The sequence below is a fragment of the Neoarius graeffei genome, chromosome 25 (genome assembly GCF_027579695.1).
Source record: "Neoarius graeffei isolate fNeoGra1 chromosome 25, fNeoGra1.pri, whole genome shotgun sequence".
In the NCBI taxonomy this organism is placed as follows: domain Eukaryota; kingdom Metazoa; phylum Chordata; class Actinopteri; order Siluriformes; family Ariidae; genus Neoarius; species Neoarius graeffei.
Window position 1 is genome coordinate 38,852,373 of NC_083593.1, and position 16,802 is coordinate 38,869,174.

The window sequence follows — 16,802 nt, forward strand, 5'->3', positions numbered from 1 at the left end:
ATGCATCAGAGGAGGAGGAGCAGAGAGAAGCTAGTGTTGCACCATCGCATACAGTCTGCATAGCCTCAGCAGCTTGGGTTTCTTTCCACCAGTGGGAAAAAAAACCCATCAAATGTACCCAAACTGATCGAGCCACTAGCCTTTGTCTAGAAAGACTGCACTGAAACCACTGCACTGAAACCCAAAACCTGACTGCCTACTTTTAGGTGTGATTCAGCCTGCACCCTTGTGTCGCTGAGTGCTGCAAGCAAAAAGGAAATCAGGTGAAATCATCTTCATCTCCTACTTTTACTGGCTGTAATGAGTTTTGGGTGTTTAGTAAGAACTAGATAAAACGTGGATTTTTTTGTTTTTTCCCCCAGAACATTTGAAATTCAATTTTTTTCTTCTTTTGAGCCATCATTCATATTTAACTGTGGCATCTTTAAAGTAGGCAGTCCTGCTTTGACCACATTGAAGCACATTCAGACGTGAACTGAATGGTTTGGATGCTCTGTCCCTCACCTTGAAAAGACCCCATGTCCCCTGCTGGCATGGTGGCAGTTTGACTTTGTTTAAGTGTCTATCAGTTGAGAGACAAGTTGCCAGAAGCATAGCATTAACTGAATAGTCTTTGTTTCAGACTTTTTTACTTTAACTCCATTGCTTGTCACTCCACCCTTTACCTCTCTGGTGTTGGTAACCCATCTCATTGTTTCCTCTCTTTTTATGTGTTGTTTTTGAGATTTAGACATATGCTAATCTATTTTGAGTTCTTTTCCCCCTCTGGAGCCAAAGAAAGCTGTTGGTGCTTGACTGATGATCTGTCGCTGCCTCAGATTTCTGATCTTGTAGGTTTAATGGGGGAGAAACACAATAATTAGATTACAGAGACAAAAGCGATCTGTTGCACTGTCAATTATTTAACCAGCATAGGTTGTCTAGAACAACAGGGGTATGGATCATAGCGGCTGAATTGCATTTAACTCAGTAGTGATGTCTGCCACCTCAGTGGTTACCTGACAGGGTCACTGACCTATGATTTCACTCTGGCATCTCGATTGTAATCTCTAAACTAACTCGATTGTCTCTCAGGAAGGAGACATGATGTTGCAATATCTGTTCTGAACATTTAGTTCATTGACTTTTCAGATCACGTGCACTTTAAGATTTTGATATAATGGACAAGGGCTTTGTGTGATTTAAATGCCAGTTAGAGATGGGTATTGACGTTCCGGTAGAAAGTTCCTGCTGGAATTAATCCGGTCGTAAAACTTGTGCTTTATTGATCAATTACTATGTGAAGTCACACAGCCAGTGATCAGAGGGCTGGCAGTGAACAGATTCAGCATCTGATCAAGGCCATGGCACGGCATTGCCTTGTCACTAATCTTGATCATTTTAAGGGGAAGCATCTACTTATGTGAATATGGTGGTAGGAAGTGGGCCAAACGTCATTGCTTCATTGCTCTGTGCATAAATATTTGTTCTTTTTCTGGCCAAGATACAAACTCATTTACTTGGACACGTCTCTGCTTGCGCACAGCTGCATTGCCTCCACGTGAGCAGGCCTGTGCCAGGTGTGACGTGGGTGGGAGGCTGAGAGCAGGAGCAGGAAGGGCTTGTTTAAAAATGTTGAGTGTTGAGCTTCCACACTGGTGCGGTCCAGTATCAGGAAGACTTTGATCAGGACTATTGATCCCTACTGGGTAGCAGTAGCCAGGCAAGAAGACATGCGGCTCCATTTGTCCAGACCTAAACGACGTGTTACAGGTAACGCCTGCTCTTTTAAAGTGTCGTACAGCTTTGTCTTGCCTTTTAATCTGTTCAGTTAATCTTTTGGTACATTTCATTTTCATGTCTTATCATGTTTGAGTCATTTAGACAGCTTCAAATGTCAGCATGCTTCAGCGTATATTGTGCGACACTCTCTTTGATTTTTATTAAAGGCTTCCAACCTTTGAAAATCGCGGTTATTTTTTCCATTTAAAAAAAAAAAACCTTGGTTTTATATCAGAATCTGATCATGATTAGTGCAGCCGTTCAGTCATTTAAAAAAGTGCTTGCTTTGTTTACGAGTTTCTGGTTTCGCATCCTGGAACACATTGCTATTATAATATTCAAGGCAGGGATATGTGGGCTTCAAGGTAAGCAGTATGCATTGATTTGCGCCGCATCAATAAACCAAAAAGCCTTGTCAGTGCAGTCCTTGTCCTCTCATATTTCTCGAATATTCAGCAAGCTATTTGGCAACAATGAAGGACACTGGGCTCAAACATAATGTGGGTGTCATTTTCTGCAAAGTCCTTGTAGAGGAGCTAGCAGATCTGGTGTCACAGTGAGTGCTGCGCTCAGTAGGGCAGCTCAGCCTCCATTTCCTTCAGATGCAGGTTTTGAACCAGTCTTCCTTTACCCTAGAACTGAATTAAGCCAAAAAAAGAAGACAAAAAACAGTTTCTCCCAACGCTAAGTTGTCCTGTCTCTTTCTTTAGCTCCCACCAGCACCACGGCGTCAGCCAAGACGTCTAGTCATATGACACGTTGCAAAGAAGAGGAGAAGAGCTACTGCGTGAATGGGGGCGAGTGCTTAACTGTGAATGTCACACCAAACAGCACCAAACACCTCTGCAGGTAAGATGAAAGGGTGGAAATAACATGCATGTAATAAATGATCATACAACACCTAAAGAGTCTAACGTAAGACTACAGTTTTTTGCTCACATAACTGGAATATATCGGAATCTATTTTGTCACTTGTGTTTATTAAAGGGATATCATTACTGAGTTTAATGTAAAGTGCTGTCATAGAGGCCTTTCCATGCTTTACATCTAATTTTAGATCCAGCACAATGCAGCATCTGTTAGTAGTAAAATCATACATGAACAGATCTTTGGGAAATGGTGGCACGACCCTATTTCTTTCCCCCCAAAAACCCCTACCAAGCAGGAAAGAAGATTCCAGGGGTGAAAACTTGGCATGCTGTGCTGAGAATAAAGACATTAAACTGGAAGAATGGGAAAGACCTGCTGTAGAATGAAGGAGCTGGTGAATAAACGAATAAGAGAGAGAAAAGTAACAGTTTATCAGCAGTGGCTGCTGTATATCTTTTTTTTTTTTTACTGTACATCAGATGAAGGTTATGGGCCATCTCAGCACTACAGAGTATTTCAGATAGATCTACTGCAGATTAACCGCTTAGTTTTTTCATTACGTTCCAGAAACATACAATAGAGACATGACGCAGAGAGAATATTGTCTCAGCTTTTCACACACTCGGATATTCCAGTGATCTGCAAAAGTGTGGATCCATTAGTGTCATTAAGAAAAAGCTTTGATGACTTGCACCCTCATGCAGTGCCTCTCTCGATTGACACGCCGGACCAGGAGGCTTATCTTTGCCAAGGAGACACTTTGGCTTGTGCCCTTCCAATACATAAGACTTTTAGTCCACTGAGAGACTGGGTTTAATATTAAATACTTCCGTGACTAAGCAGAAAATCACTGCTGCCGTGTGTCTTTTCATTCTGCAAACACTGCAGGACAAAGCGGGCAAGAAGAAAAGCGTGCCTGTCTCTGTCATTCATTTTCATCTCTCTCACTCTCCTTCCCCGTACGTCTATACTGTGCGGAAGCAGGCTTGCTGCCTGAGTCTCCAGGGATCAGAGAATGCTGAGATCTCAATAGTCTGATACACATGTCAGGAGATGAACCCTGACACAGAGGAGAGTCGGCCATCTTGAAGTGTTTTCAGAAGAAGCTTCAAGTGTCCATGTCTCTTTCGCTCTTGAATATTCATGTTGCAATTCCATGCTATTACAATTTAAATGTTATTTGTTCTCAGCCTTTCTCAGAACTCACACATTGTTTTCTTTTTCGTATGTCTTTCCTAACTCTCTTTCCGGTCTCTCTTTTCCACTCTCTGCTGAGAGACTCAGCTGTCCCAGCTGTTAAGACCCTATAATAGGCACAGCTGGAAGGACTCAGAGGTTGTGCCAGTCACGCCACTAGATTCCCTTTATCAGAGCTTTGGAAAGCCCGACTCTGTCATCAGAGAGCAGATGGCCTTCCAGAAAGCTCCGGTCTTGGCATCCAACTACACTCTTAATGCCCACCTAAACTTTAAATATGACCACCGACCAGGAAATACAGTTGTTCCTTATAAGTCAGTTTTGGGATCATCAAACGATATCCCAAAAGCCATTTTATAAATGTTATAATGTAAATGCTGTCTAATTTGTCGTGCTTTGCTGTTAGACATTATTTTCTGTGTTTAGTGTCAGTTTTTCGATGTGTTCATTCCCTCTTACCCACCACCCCTGCCCCCTTTCTCAGGTGCCTTCCAGGATTCACAGGGAAACGCTGTCAAATCAAAGAACCTGTCAGAGTCTCAAAGCAAGAACGTATGTGCAGCCACTGAACCTCCCCAAGCGCATGCTGCATAGCTGGTGTTTTATGCTTTCGTCTCTCCTCCTACCATTTCCCTAATCACAGTCTCCATAACTCATAACTGTCCATCTGTCCCCTCCATTAGATGTGGACAGGTGTGGAAATGTGTGTGTGGCACAGGCCGCTTTAAGCCGCTAATCACTGCTCTTGCTAATTTGAAGTGAGCATCAAAACTGGCTACTGCCATCTCCATTGGAGGACATTTGGACCAGTTGCTGATACGATTTTGTTCGCATGGTGCTGATACTGCATTCTGATTTCTTAAATCCTCCTTCATTTGCGTGATTTATTTATTGGTTTGTTTTTGGACAACTTAATCGCTTGGAAATTAATCTCACCCAACCATACCATTACTTTGGGACTGTGATTCGGCCAATAGTTGGGAAGAGTGTGTTTCAACAAACATTGTCAATGTTTGTGACACATTTTGCAGAGAACACCAGAAATGCACATGGGCACGGGGAGAACTTTCGGGTATCCACTCACTTCCTCTCTCTCTTCTCTCTTCTCTCTATGACTTTTTTGTTTCCCTCTCAGGTGCCCAAATGAGTTTACTGGTGATCGCTGCCAAAACTACGTAATGGCCAGCTTCTACAGTACGTCTATTTCCTTTTCCTGTCTGCGCTTGGATTGAAGCATGCTCAATCAACGCTATTTCCTGTTGCTTCATTTTGTTTTTCCTGGTAGAAAGATCAGGGAGTTTTCTGTGCTGTTTTGGGGTTTTGTTGTACGTCCTTTACCATACCTACTCCTCGCATGTTTAGCATTTTTTAACCTAGTTTTGTTATGCTGGAATATTAACCTGAGTAGGGACGGAGTGGATAGAAACATGTATTCAATTTGAAAACAGATGAACTAAAGTTATTTTTATATGAAGTAAGAAGAGTAAGGCCATTTCTACTCTGCAACAGAGATCAGTTGTAAATATCACAAAAGAATCAGACAGGAGTGTTTTGTGCCAAATTATGCAATATAGATTTATTACTGATTCTGCAGAGACCAAAAAATTTAAATCACAAACCAAAAGTGCCGAAGAGCCAACTTGTAGCCAGGTGAACAGCAGCTAAGTCCTTGCATCAAAACTGATGAATATGTCGTCAGTACAGGAGTGGATTTTGTCTTTGACCAAATTCACACAGTGTTATTACTGAGTGACATACGATATCTGTTGTGCCGCAAGCTTGAGTACGAACTTGCCTGAACTGTAAGATCATCTTTAACTGTCACATTTTTTCCTGATGAGAAGCAACAACTTTGTTTTAAAGGCCCATTTCGGAGATACAGGACCCAACATACACCTGAACAAATCCTTTAAAGCTGACACTTTCAGTCAAAAATGGAGCAGCGGACCACTGAACTCGGACTTATTCCTCCACTTTAGTACTGAAGCTAAAATAAGTTTTCTGGACTGAAACAGACTGCTGTTCTGTCCATACCCCACAATGATAAGTTTGGTGTTGGACCATAACCAGAAGTGCAGTATGACTAGTGAGTTCTTGTTGAGCACAACACCTATGGCAGTTTATAACTGGGTTGCTAATTATTTTATGTCTTCCCTGTTATGTTGCCAAAGCATTTTTTTTTCTCCTTCAAAGCATTCTGGAAGTGTGATTGAGGCCATGGAGGAAGAGCATCTGCTGAAGCAGCATGGCAGCAGAGCTGTACTTTGCGGCTGTCTGCACAGCATATTTATTAGCACCTTGACTTGCAATCCTAGGCATACAAGCAATTCCTCCACAAGAGCAAATCATTAAGCAATCGCTTTTAGTGGGGGAAAAAACCCAGGTGCAATTATTTAAATTCAGGCAGATTTTGGTTAAACTAGTGACTTCATGTCTACTGCTGCAATGAAGAGGATTACAGTTGTTTATCAGTGGTCACTGAACCCCGTATTCAAATGAAGCATTTTAAAAACAGTAAACGCTCTCTTTCTTCTTTCCATAATCAAGACTATTCAATTCAATAACTGCAAATACACTCACCAGCCACTTTTATGTAAACTGCTCATTTATGCAGTTATACAACAAGCAGCCAATCGTGTGGTGACAACGCAACACACACAATCAAGAGCTTCAGTTAATCTTCGTACCAAATATCAGAAATGTGTCGTGACGTGGTTTTTGGTGCCAGACAGACTGGTTTACGGATCTCCGAAACTTTTCACACTCAGTCCCACATAAACTCTAGAGTTTACACAGCATGGCGCGTCTACTGAGCAGCATCTCTGCGGGTGAAAACGCCTTCTTCTTGATGTGGAAGGTCAGAGGAGAACGGTCAGACTAGTTCGAACTCACAGGAAGTCCACGTGAACTCATATAACCACTGTTAAAAAAAAAACTGTGGTGGGCAGAAAAGCATCTCAGAACGTACAACACATCAAACCTTGACGTGGATGAGCTTAACAGCAGAAGACCACAGCGGGTTCCACTCCTGTCAGCCAAGAACAGGAATCTGAGGCTACAGTGGGATCACACAGGATCACCGAAACTGGACAGCCGAAAACTGGAAAAAGATCAGGCGGTTGGTTTTCAGTTGTACAGTTTCATTGAGCCTGTGCTTCTGTGTGATTGGCTGATTTGGGTAATTGCGTGAACGAACAGGTGGTCGGTGAGTGTATATTTTCATAGGATACAACATACATGTTGTCGGGTCTGTATGTATAGCTTAACATGTATGAATAGCATGGCTGCGAAAACAGTGAAAGCTTTTGGTTTTGATTTTGGTGTGACTTATGGTTTCATCTCACTCAAGGGTTTAAATACTGTACTTGAGTGAAAGATGCATGTCATGTCCCTAACAGCATGAAAGACGTGGTGGTGTTACCAGTGGAATAACACAGGTTTCGCTTCTGTTTCAAAGAATAGGGCCAATCTGTGTCACGATGCAAGCACAGTGATGTTTGCATGTGCATGCTATTTTACTGAATTCATAACTAATTTATGACCGGCAGCCATGAAATGTATTGGGAACAGTAATGATACATGCTGGACAATGTATTGTTAAGATGAAAGATGCTCCGGCGTGTGGGTTCTAGTTGCTTAGTGCTTTGCAGTTGTCTAAATATTTGCTTAGCCAGGTGATCATTACAACATTATCACTCAAATCTCCAACCAACTGTACTTTCTTTCTTTTTGTCATCTTTTCTGCCTCGGCAGAACATCATGGGATTGAATTTATGGGTATGAATTGTTCCTTCCTTCTAGTTTGCAGACTTGTAGGACTAGTAGCTTGAGCCTTTTTCCTTCAACTCTAGCCAGTTTCCTTTTGCTATTGAAGGGATCATACAGCCATAACAGATGCGATTTTGCTCCACATTGCTTTATTTTGTAATTGCACAACATTACAGTTGCTCAAAGAATGAGGACTTTGAAATCCCAATCTCTGAGAATAGTCAATACTTCCATTGTTTTAAACCTTAAGTGCTGCATCAGTGCTCGGGAGTGCCTGATACACGGGGCGCATCAGCACAAGCAGCCTGAATGGCAGTAAAGGATATCCTCAATTATTCATACAGACCTCTGACATGTTCTGTTCAACACGCGCGCACACACACACCTCTAGTATTAGATGAATTGCTCCATGGTTATGCTGTATGTGCAGATCCCTTCAGTCTTTGCTTTGCTCTGTTCCTCTGCATCCCTCCAACTTTTGCATGTTGCACAAGATATGCTGAACATCTTCCATCCATCTTTCTTTTTCTCTTCCTCATTCTCTCATCAGCCCATTTCATCCTGCAACTTTTTCTCTTTTTTTTTCTTCTTCAATTAGTCTTCTATCCTTTAAACAAAGTACCTGCATTTTTTCTATACGTAGTAATGGCAGTTGTGTCGTGTGCCTGTTTCCGAGGATGTTTACTACCAATAAACAGAACTAATAAATTGTTAACCAGGACACTTTGAGTTTTGGCAACAGCTTTTGCTCACAGGGCATCAAACATTCTCTATACAGAGAGTATTTTCGAGCTCTCTGTTGATGTTATTGATATAAAGCAAAAGTTTATGGCTCCATCAGTGTAGGACTTTGATTTGAATCATGTAGCATATGACTGTCATTTTGCCAGCCTGATAAAGGCCCTGTGACCAAGTGCTGCTGCTCTTTTAGTCCCGTTTCCTAAAGCCTTTGCGTGTGGAAAAACTGTAGCATCTGCAAGCCAAAGCAGTATATGACCAAGAAAACAGTCACATGCGTTATCCCTGCTGCTTTGATTCTGCAGATGCTACAAAGTGTTTCACTGACTTGAGGTCTTATTGAATACAACCCTCAAGCTCTTAATCCATAAACAGCATAATTAACCCAAATGTGTATGTAAGTAGTATGCCCGCTCTACCGGGAATTCATAGGAATGCATTTCAGAGGATGCCTTTAAAGTGATGATCCAATGATATTCAAACTCACTTTTAATTAATACCATCTCGTCAGCACAACTACATCTTGAGATCAGTCTGCATCCGGATGCATTCCTACTCTACTAATTAAAACAATAAAACATACAATATATTTGTGAGATTTGTGCAAATAAAATGATGTAACATGAATTAATTTGCACAAGTCGTCCAGGTTAAATGTGAAATGCAACTTTATTTTGAAATGATGTTGTTGTGGGGTTGTTTAAAAAAAAAAGCTTTGTCCTCTTTTCCAGAAGCTGAGGAGCTGTATCAGAAACGCATATTAACAATAACAGGCATCTGCATTGCTCTCCTAGTTGTTGGCATCATGTGTGTGGTGGCCTACTGCAAAACAAAGTAATTCCATTTGCCTTTGATATTTAAACGTTGGTTCAGTGTGTATTTTATAAATGATTCCTGTATTGAGATTTGAAGCACTGAGATGTGGTTTTAAGCAGATTTGTGTTTGTTCTTCGAGCAGGAAACAGAGGCAAAAGCTGCATGATCGCTTGAGGCAGAGTATACGGAAGCGAAATGCCATGGCTGACATAGGCAATGGCCCGCAGTATCCCCAAACTCTCCAGCAACCACCACAAAGCCTGCAGCTTGTTGATGTAAGTGGATGCACCCATCCTGGCCCTTTGTTCTATATCTTAATTGAAATGAGATCAGGCCGCAATTAAATCTAGTCTGCATGACCATCAGAGGATTTCTGTGTTCCAAGATGTCTGTAGTGTCACAAGAACATGAACAAAATTCCTTCAATAAGCGCTGGCGTTTTAAGTAAAATGTGCGTACAAGATGAAAAGTCTCTTTTCATCATACCTGTCAACTTTGAGGTTTGAAAAAAAGGGATATTTCCCAGATTTTTAACTCAAAATAAGGGAAAATTTCAGAAAGTCATACCCTTCACCAAAAGTGGGTGTGTAGTTGAATGGGGGGCAATTTTCTATCTAGTATTTGTGATTTCCTGTACTCTGGTGCATGTTGGTGATAGCCAAGACCCAAACTCAATATGCGTATGGTTTATAGAGTGCATTTGTGAATAAACTATACATTTATTTTTATTTGCTTTCAGTGGTACCAGTTATTTCCCAAATTAAGGGCTAAAATACGTATCTTATGTTAAAATAAGAAAGGTCATTATATAACCAGTCAATAAATTCAATTCCATTGCGATTTATTATGGTTTTACCATAATCATGGCTACGGAACGATAGATAGATAGATAGATAGATAGATAGATAGATAGATAGATAGATAGATAGATAGATAGATAGATAGATAGATAGATAGAGTAATGTAAAATATTAAACCAAGAGTGATTTAAAATGGGTAAGTTTCAGATAGAAAATAAAATAGACAATGAGTGGATAAAACAGTTAATACACCAATTAGTTTACACTAGGCTATTTATGAGGTCTTAGCCAGGACATACTTAATGTAAACATGTGTAGCTTACCTTTGATTATTTGGGAGGCTTTCGTTTTCCCCATGGAAAATTTCTTTGCGATGGAAGAGTCTGGGAACATTCCAGCCACGCACTTGTTGAAATCATCAAAGAAAGAGAGGCTAATGTTTTTCTTAGCTATTAGCATCGCCATCTTCACCTCAGACCTAATCAGTGTTGCCAGATACTGCTGACGTTTTCCAGCCCAAAATATGTTCAAAACCCGCCAAAATGCATTTGAAACCGCCCAACTTGGGCGGTAAACCACCCAATCTGGCAACACTGGACCTAATCACTTGTTCAGCCTCGCCTCCGGACGTAGTTATGTAATGACTGATGCCTGAGAGGGCGGGGACGTGAATTCATGGCCCGACTTCCTGCTGTAAACTCCTGTCAGAGGCGCGTCATGAATTCTGGACCTACCGACTTTTTTATATTGTGAAAATACGGGACTTTTATATAATGTCAAAATACGGGATATTTTCGGGAAGATAAAAAAAACGGGAAGACAGCGGGAAATAAGTCAAAATAAGGGATTTCCCGGGAAAAACGGGAGGGTTGACAGGTATGCTTTTCATGACTGCCCTTTTAACAGGCGTAGAGATCTCTGTACCGACAGTAATGCATAACGTGCTCACGTTCTATTGATTTCTTCTGATTTCAGCAGTATGCATCAGAAAACTCCGTCCCTGCTCAGCACGTGATCGAGAAGGAAACAGAAACTTCATTTACCTTGAGCCAGTACACATCGCCGACTCAGCCTCCTACCGCCATAACTGCCAGCCTCAGCCAGTGGTACAGTGTTTTCTTCCTTTCTGAGAGTGTAGCCAGACCATAGACTGAAAACACCAAGGCTTTATACGAAACTCTCTAAATGGGTAAAGCATTAGACGGTTGGATGTTAAATTATATGAATAATGCTGATTGCATTCCAGCAGAAGGAAATTAGTTTTTAATTAATTAAATGACTGATGAAAGATAAACTGTGATTTAGAGGCCATTCATCATGTCTAATAAGGCAGATCGTGTAATAGGCTTGAATCATAAGAGCTAATGTAATTATCAGCATCAGGTTTTGTCTTTGAAAAATAAATTGCACTAGTGTCGCATAGATGTTCTTTGTTTTTGTGCCTTCTCAGTCGTACTGTTTGTGTAACCGTATTTAAATTGTTAAAACATTTAACAAGCTTGAATAGATAAGCTTGCCTGTAAATGCCAGTTCTTTTGATTTGTTATTTTTGATGTGACATTAGTTGGAGTAACAAAAAGCCAGAGTGTGTGGTGTCTGACAGTCGTGCAGTCCCTGGGTTACAAAACAGCCGGAATGGCACTCCAAGTCACCGCGGGCGTCTAAATGCCACTGGAGGAGCCAGAGATGTCAATGCCTATGTAAAAAACTCCAGAGAAACAACAGATTCTTACAAAGAATCTCCATACAGTGAGAGGTAAAGCCAAGCTAACACTGATGGGTTTTTGTTTTTTTGTTTTTATTTCCGGGGGGGGGCGCATCAGTATTTTTGTAAGATGCTTCTACCAGCAGGATGTTAAGTTATTCATAAAATTGAAATTCACCCTCTTTATGTAAGGTATGTTTCGACTGTGACAACACCGACACGCCTCTCGCCTGTGAAGTTGCTTTCCCCAGCAACGCCCTCCTCTCCTCCCTCTGAAATGTCAGCACCTCTCCCCAGCCTGGCAACCTCTATTCCCTCCATGGCAATGAGTCCATCAGGTGAGGAGGAACGCCCTTTGCTGTTCCTCACCCCGCCGCGGCTCAGAGAGAAATCCGAGCCCAGCCGAGCCCAGCAGCTCCGCAACTCAGCCCACTACAACCACGGCCTGGACGAGATGAGCCCTCCACCCAGCCCGCTACACATCCATGAAGACGAGCAGCATGAGAGAATGCAGGAGGACGACTCCGTACCCTCTGCTCCACCCACATCTACTCCTCACAGCCCCACGGCCATGCACAACTCTAAAAGAACAAAAGCCGGATCTCAGAACAGTCAGGATGAGCAGAGTGGAAGCAGCTCTGAAAGCAGCAGCTCAGAGAGCGAGGCAGAGGAAGAGCGCATGGCCGAGGACACGCCGTTCCTCATACACAACGCTGGGGTCGCAGGCATGACTGTGCTGGGGCTGGAGCTTGTAGACAGCAGCAGGACTAACGCCGCACTGCGCCTCTCCCCACAAGACGATCTACAGAGCAGACTAGCCAGTGTAATGGCTAACCAAGATCCAATTGCTGTGTAAAAGTGAACATGCCATAGAAAAAAAAAATAAGTAAAAGGATACTTGTAAGATACTAAGAATAAACACTAAACCTTTATTTTCTATAAATTAAGTATTTGAGGGAAATTAAAAAATAACTTTTATTTTAGTTATGTAGTGCGAAAAAGTCTTTTATAAATTAAATGTGTGTATATAATGTGTTTTGCTTCTGGAAAAAAGTGCCATTCCTTATATATAATGTGTGTATATATGGTCTCAGTATTTCAAAGGCAGAAACAATATCAATGGTGCCTTTAATCTCAGCATGGAGAACTAAAGGAAACTGCATTATGACACTGAGCTATATATTCATGACCTTGAGCCAGCATCTAACATTGCTACAGATTACAGTCGGCATATGAAGTTGAAAAATGCATACCAATTATTTAAAAAAAAAAAAAAAGAGTGAAAAATTAATCTCAAAGTATACAACTGAATTAAAGTTCGTTACTGTTGGTTACTTCTTTCTCAGCTGGTGACAAGGTTAATAAAGCTCAGCACTAGAAAACAAATTTAGTAATTGGGCAAGTGAAAGCTATGAATCAAGCCAGTTGAATTTGTCTAGTTTGCCTGTTACTGAATGAATATATGGCTCACTACGTCAATAATTCAACACATCCGTTGGCTTCACAGTAATGCATTGTGGGGAAGGTACAGCACCAATATACAAGCTGGTCTACACATTGTAAAGTAAACGGCAGAAAATGTAAGCATTCACCCATCAATATTCTTGTACAATGTTCTATTATTTCCAAAGTGTCTGTTGTGTTGTTTCATTTTACCGATGTGATCACTTGTGTAACAGGTTCACTCGCTTAACTGTATTTTGCAGACTAAAAAATGATGTCAGACAGAAAAAAAAGAAAAAAAACCACACACGCCTCAGTGGCAAACGCAGACACTAACTTATAACGAACCTGAATGGTGGACAAAATGCCTCTGAATACTATTTCACTTTATTAAAACCCTGTGTTGTACCTGTTTAGTGTGCCAGGAGCCGGAAAGTCTTAAATGATATTAATCCAGTTCAAATTATAGCTTAATTTTTCATTTTAACAAAAACGCCCTAAAACAAGTCTTTGTTTGCTTTATCCAGGGTTTGTTTGTTTTTTTTAATTTTTAAACTGGAGAAAGTTTTTATTCGTTTTTCTTCTTCAAATAATCCAAAAAAAAAATCCATCACGAAATCTGGCCTATTTACATTCTGCATTTTATAGTATTTATTTTGTCTATTATTTATTTATTTATTTATTTATTGCTTTGGCCTTCTATAGTCAGTCAAATATAGTCTATATTTTAATAGTGTTGAAAATATACGTTTGAGCATATATATATATATATATAAAAAATCAGTATATGTAAGACTGGTTTCACTTTTTCACCATTCCATTATATTCCCACATTATCATTATTATTATTATTATTATTATTATTTTAATGTTGGAGACCTAGTGTAAAATGCAATATGAATAAATTTACAGCTGATTATATTATCAGTCTATGGTTATATCATCTAAAACATTAAACTACAGAGAACCTCTTGGAAATACCCCATGATGCATTGCTTTCAAACCAAGGAGTGTCTGTCAGATACGCCTGTCTGTGTAAATACACCTCTAACAGCTTGGGTTCTTTAAGTAAGACAGTTAAGAGAAAGGTTTGTGGTTTTGGCCCACTTCTTTAACAGTTTGTATCCATCTTACCACTGATAGATTTGTGACATGACAATAGCTAATTATACACAAAAAAATTTTTTTTTCAAAGATCAAACTGTGTTATTTTTTTTTTTCATATAAATACTGTGTAAAATGATATGTTAATTTGCCTGGGTCTCTGTGTCAGCGTGGTCGATCATGACTGCACTGTTACAACTACATTACAAATGCAAGAGAAACACAAAATAAACCATCGTCCAGATAACTGCATGAACACACAAAAGGACAATTGCAGGCATGTATTGCACTAAATGTGCATGATCACAGATGTCAGTCGAACCCATTGCGGAAGTCACAGACTTGCAGGTGTCTCTACTCTTCTACGTTTCATTAAAGAACTCTCCATGTTCATCTACTATTGTGTGAAATACTAAACATACTGTGTGGTTTGAAGTGTTTGCAGCTGCTTACCTTTTTATTAGATTCTTAATTTTAAATTCATGGAAATTAGGATTGGCTATTTGAATATTTTGAAATTGAATACAAACATTACATGTTATACTACATAGTATAAACAGTCCTGAGAATAACACATATGATGCCAAAAAAAAGCCTAATTAAGAACTTCCCACCAGTTTCACTTTTACTCTGAGTAATTCAGACCCACCAGATGCCACAGTGTTCTCTGTACAGAGAGATTTTTCGTACGTACATTGGCGTCGGCGTTTCCCTGAAAGAGTTTCACTGGTGTCATAAACATGCCTAGACATGTGCGGTTTGCTGCAATTCCTGTGCTGTTGGCATTTCAACATTCCTGATGTTCTCTCCACCTTAAGTAATCACTGAATACCTTGACCCACTTGGTTATCATCTGTCGGATGCATGAAACGGATATAGAGAGCAAACAGCTACACTCTGAATTGCCTTCGTGACAAAGCACACACATTAATTTGCAAACGAGCCCTGTCACACTGTGTTTCTCTTTCAAGCTCCATGTTGCAAAAGTTGTAAGGTTCCATGTAGGGCAAAAGCCTCATGTTGGACAGAAGTCCTAGTTTAGGCAAAGCCTCCTGCTAGGCAGAACCACCACTTGGGTAAGGTCCTATATTGGGAAGAATTGTTGGAGGGCGAAACCCATCTTGGGCATGATCACTTGTTGGGGAAAGCCACGTGTTGGGCAGAATCGCTAGTTTCGTAAAGTCCCATATTGGGCTGAATCGTTGGTTGGGCAAACCCTATACTGAGTTGAAATGTCAGTTGGCACAAACCATATGCTGGGTTGAACTGTCAGTTAGCAAGAACTTTATGCTGGGTTGAACTGATGGTTGGTCAAATCCACATGAGCAGAATCCCTGGTTGGGTGACGTGCCATAGTGGTGTGAATTTTATTTATTTATTTAGGCAGAAGCCTCATCTGGCAGGAAAATAGAGAAAGTATGGTTTTGATTTTTGGACATGATATTATTCATAAAATGCTATAGTGGTATATAATTATTGACAATCTATACAGCCAGTGAACTGTTTTCTACAAGTTAGTGCTTCAGTTACTGATACTGGACTTATATAGTGCCATTTCCATGAGTTCAGTAGCACTGGAATCATCCTTTCTTACAGCTGAATTATGAAGGACACAGCTCAACATGGTGCCACTGGCAGTCGACAGTGCTAACCACTACACCACTGTGTCACCCAATTAATGCTAGCTAGCTAACTATAGATAAGTTTGCTAGCAGCTCATGTTTGTTAGGTAGATAGTTAACATAATTGATGTCCTTTTAGTGGCTAGTTATATAGCTAACCTAGCTAACACACACGCCTATCATTCATCACTTAGCTAATGTTAGCCTAGTTATGCAATGTAGTATTTTATTTTGAAATAGCTATTTGTATCCACTCAAGTAAGGGGTTCGGCCATGCAGGGACTTCTACAGTCCAGCCTGGGGCTTCACACTGTTGATCTGAACACCTGGAGCTAGATACTATTGTGTATTATAGCCTTTCATTTATTTCATAGCAAGTGCACTTATTGTTTACACTCAAATTATTTAATATGATGATGTAGTTCATGTACAGTGGATATAAAAATTCGACACATCCCTGTTCAAATGGCAGGTTTTGTGAAGTAAAAACAAAAAAAAAAGCAACGAAGATAAGTCATGTCGGAATTTTTCCCAACTTTAATGTGAAATCACAAAGCATACAAATAAAGCGAAAAATTATCAGAAATGTTTTAAAGAAAAAAAAAGAAAAAGCGTACAATAACCCTGCATAAAAGTGTGCACACCTCAAAACTAATACTTATATTACACCATTTTCAGAGTGCCACATCTTGACTGACTTAGTAATATTTTCCCACTCTTTCTTCCAAAAACACAGACCAATCAAATTGTCAGGGTATCTCCCATGCACAGCTCACTTCAGGTCACCGCACAGAATTAGTCGGATTCAGGTGAAGATTAGTCAGATTTCAAGGCCTCTGGCTAGGCCTTCAAAATAATTGTTAATCTTTTGGTAAAGCCATTCCTTCATTACCTGGGATGTATGCTTTGGGTCACTGTCGTGCTAAAAGGTGAAATTCCTTTTCATCATCAGCCTACTAGCAGATGCCAGGCTTGTAG

At 40.3% G+C, this 16,802-nt stretch overlaps 1 protein-coding gene across 6 annotated transcripts in view; it reads left to right on the forward strand.

Moving 5' to 3' along the window:
- Positions 1-14,619, forward strand: part of nrg1 (neuregulin 1) — a 67,218-nt gene extending 52,599 nt beyond the window's left edge. Inside the window, exons 1-8 of one of the 6 annotated variants that reach the window (XM_060908756.1) lie at positions 1,553-1,752; positions 2,472-2,610; positions 4,313-4,380; positions 9,066-9,168; positions 9,293-9,425; positions 10,926-11,056; positions 11,515-11,706; positions 11,848-14,619. In XM_060908756.1, the coding sequence (XP_060764739.1) occupies positions 1,713-1,752; positions 2,472-2,610; positions 4,313-4,380; positions 9,066-9,168; positions 9,293-9,425; positions 10,926-11,056; positions 11,515-11,706; positions 11,848-12,511 (1,470 nt within the window). In that variant the 5' untranslated portion in view covers positions 1,553-1,712 and the 3' untranslated portion in view covers positions 12,512-14,619. Of the gene's footprint in view, positions 1-1,552; positions 1,753-2,471; positions 2,611-4,312; positions 4,381-4,963; positions 5,023-9,065; positions 9,169-9,292; positions 9,426-10,925; positions 11,057-11,514; positions 11,707-11,847 lie in introns of those variants that run through there. The other 5 variants (XM_060908750.1, XM_060908751.1, XM_060908752.1 and 2 more) reach the window with 5 other exon arrangements.
- Positions 14,620-16,802: the final 2,183 nt, after the last annotated feature.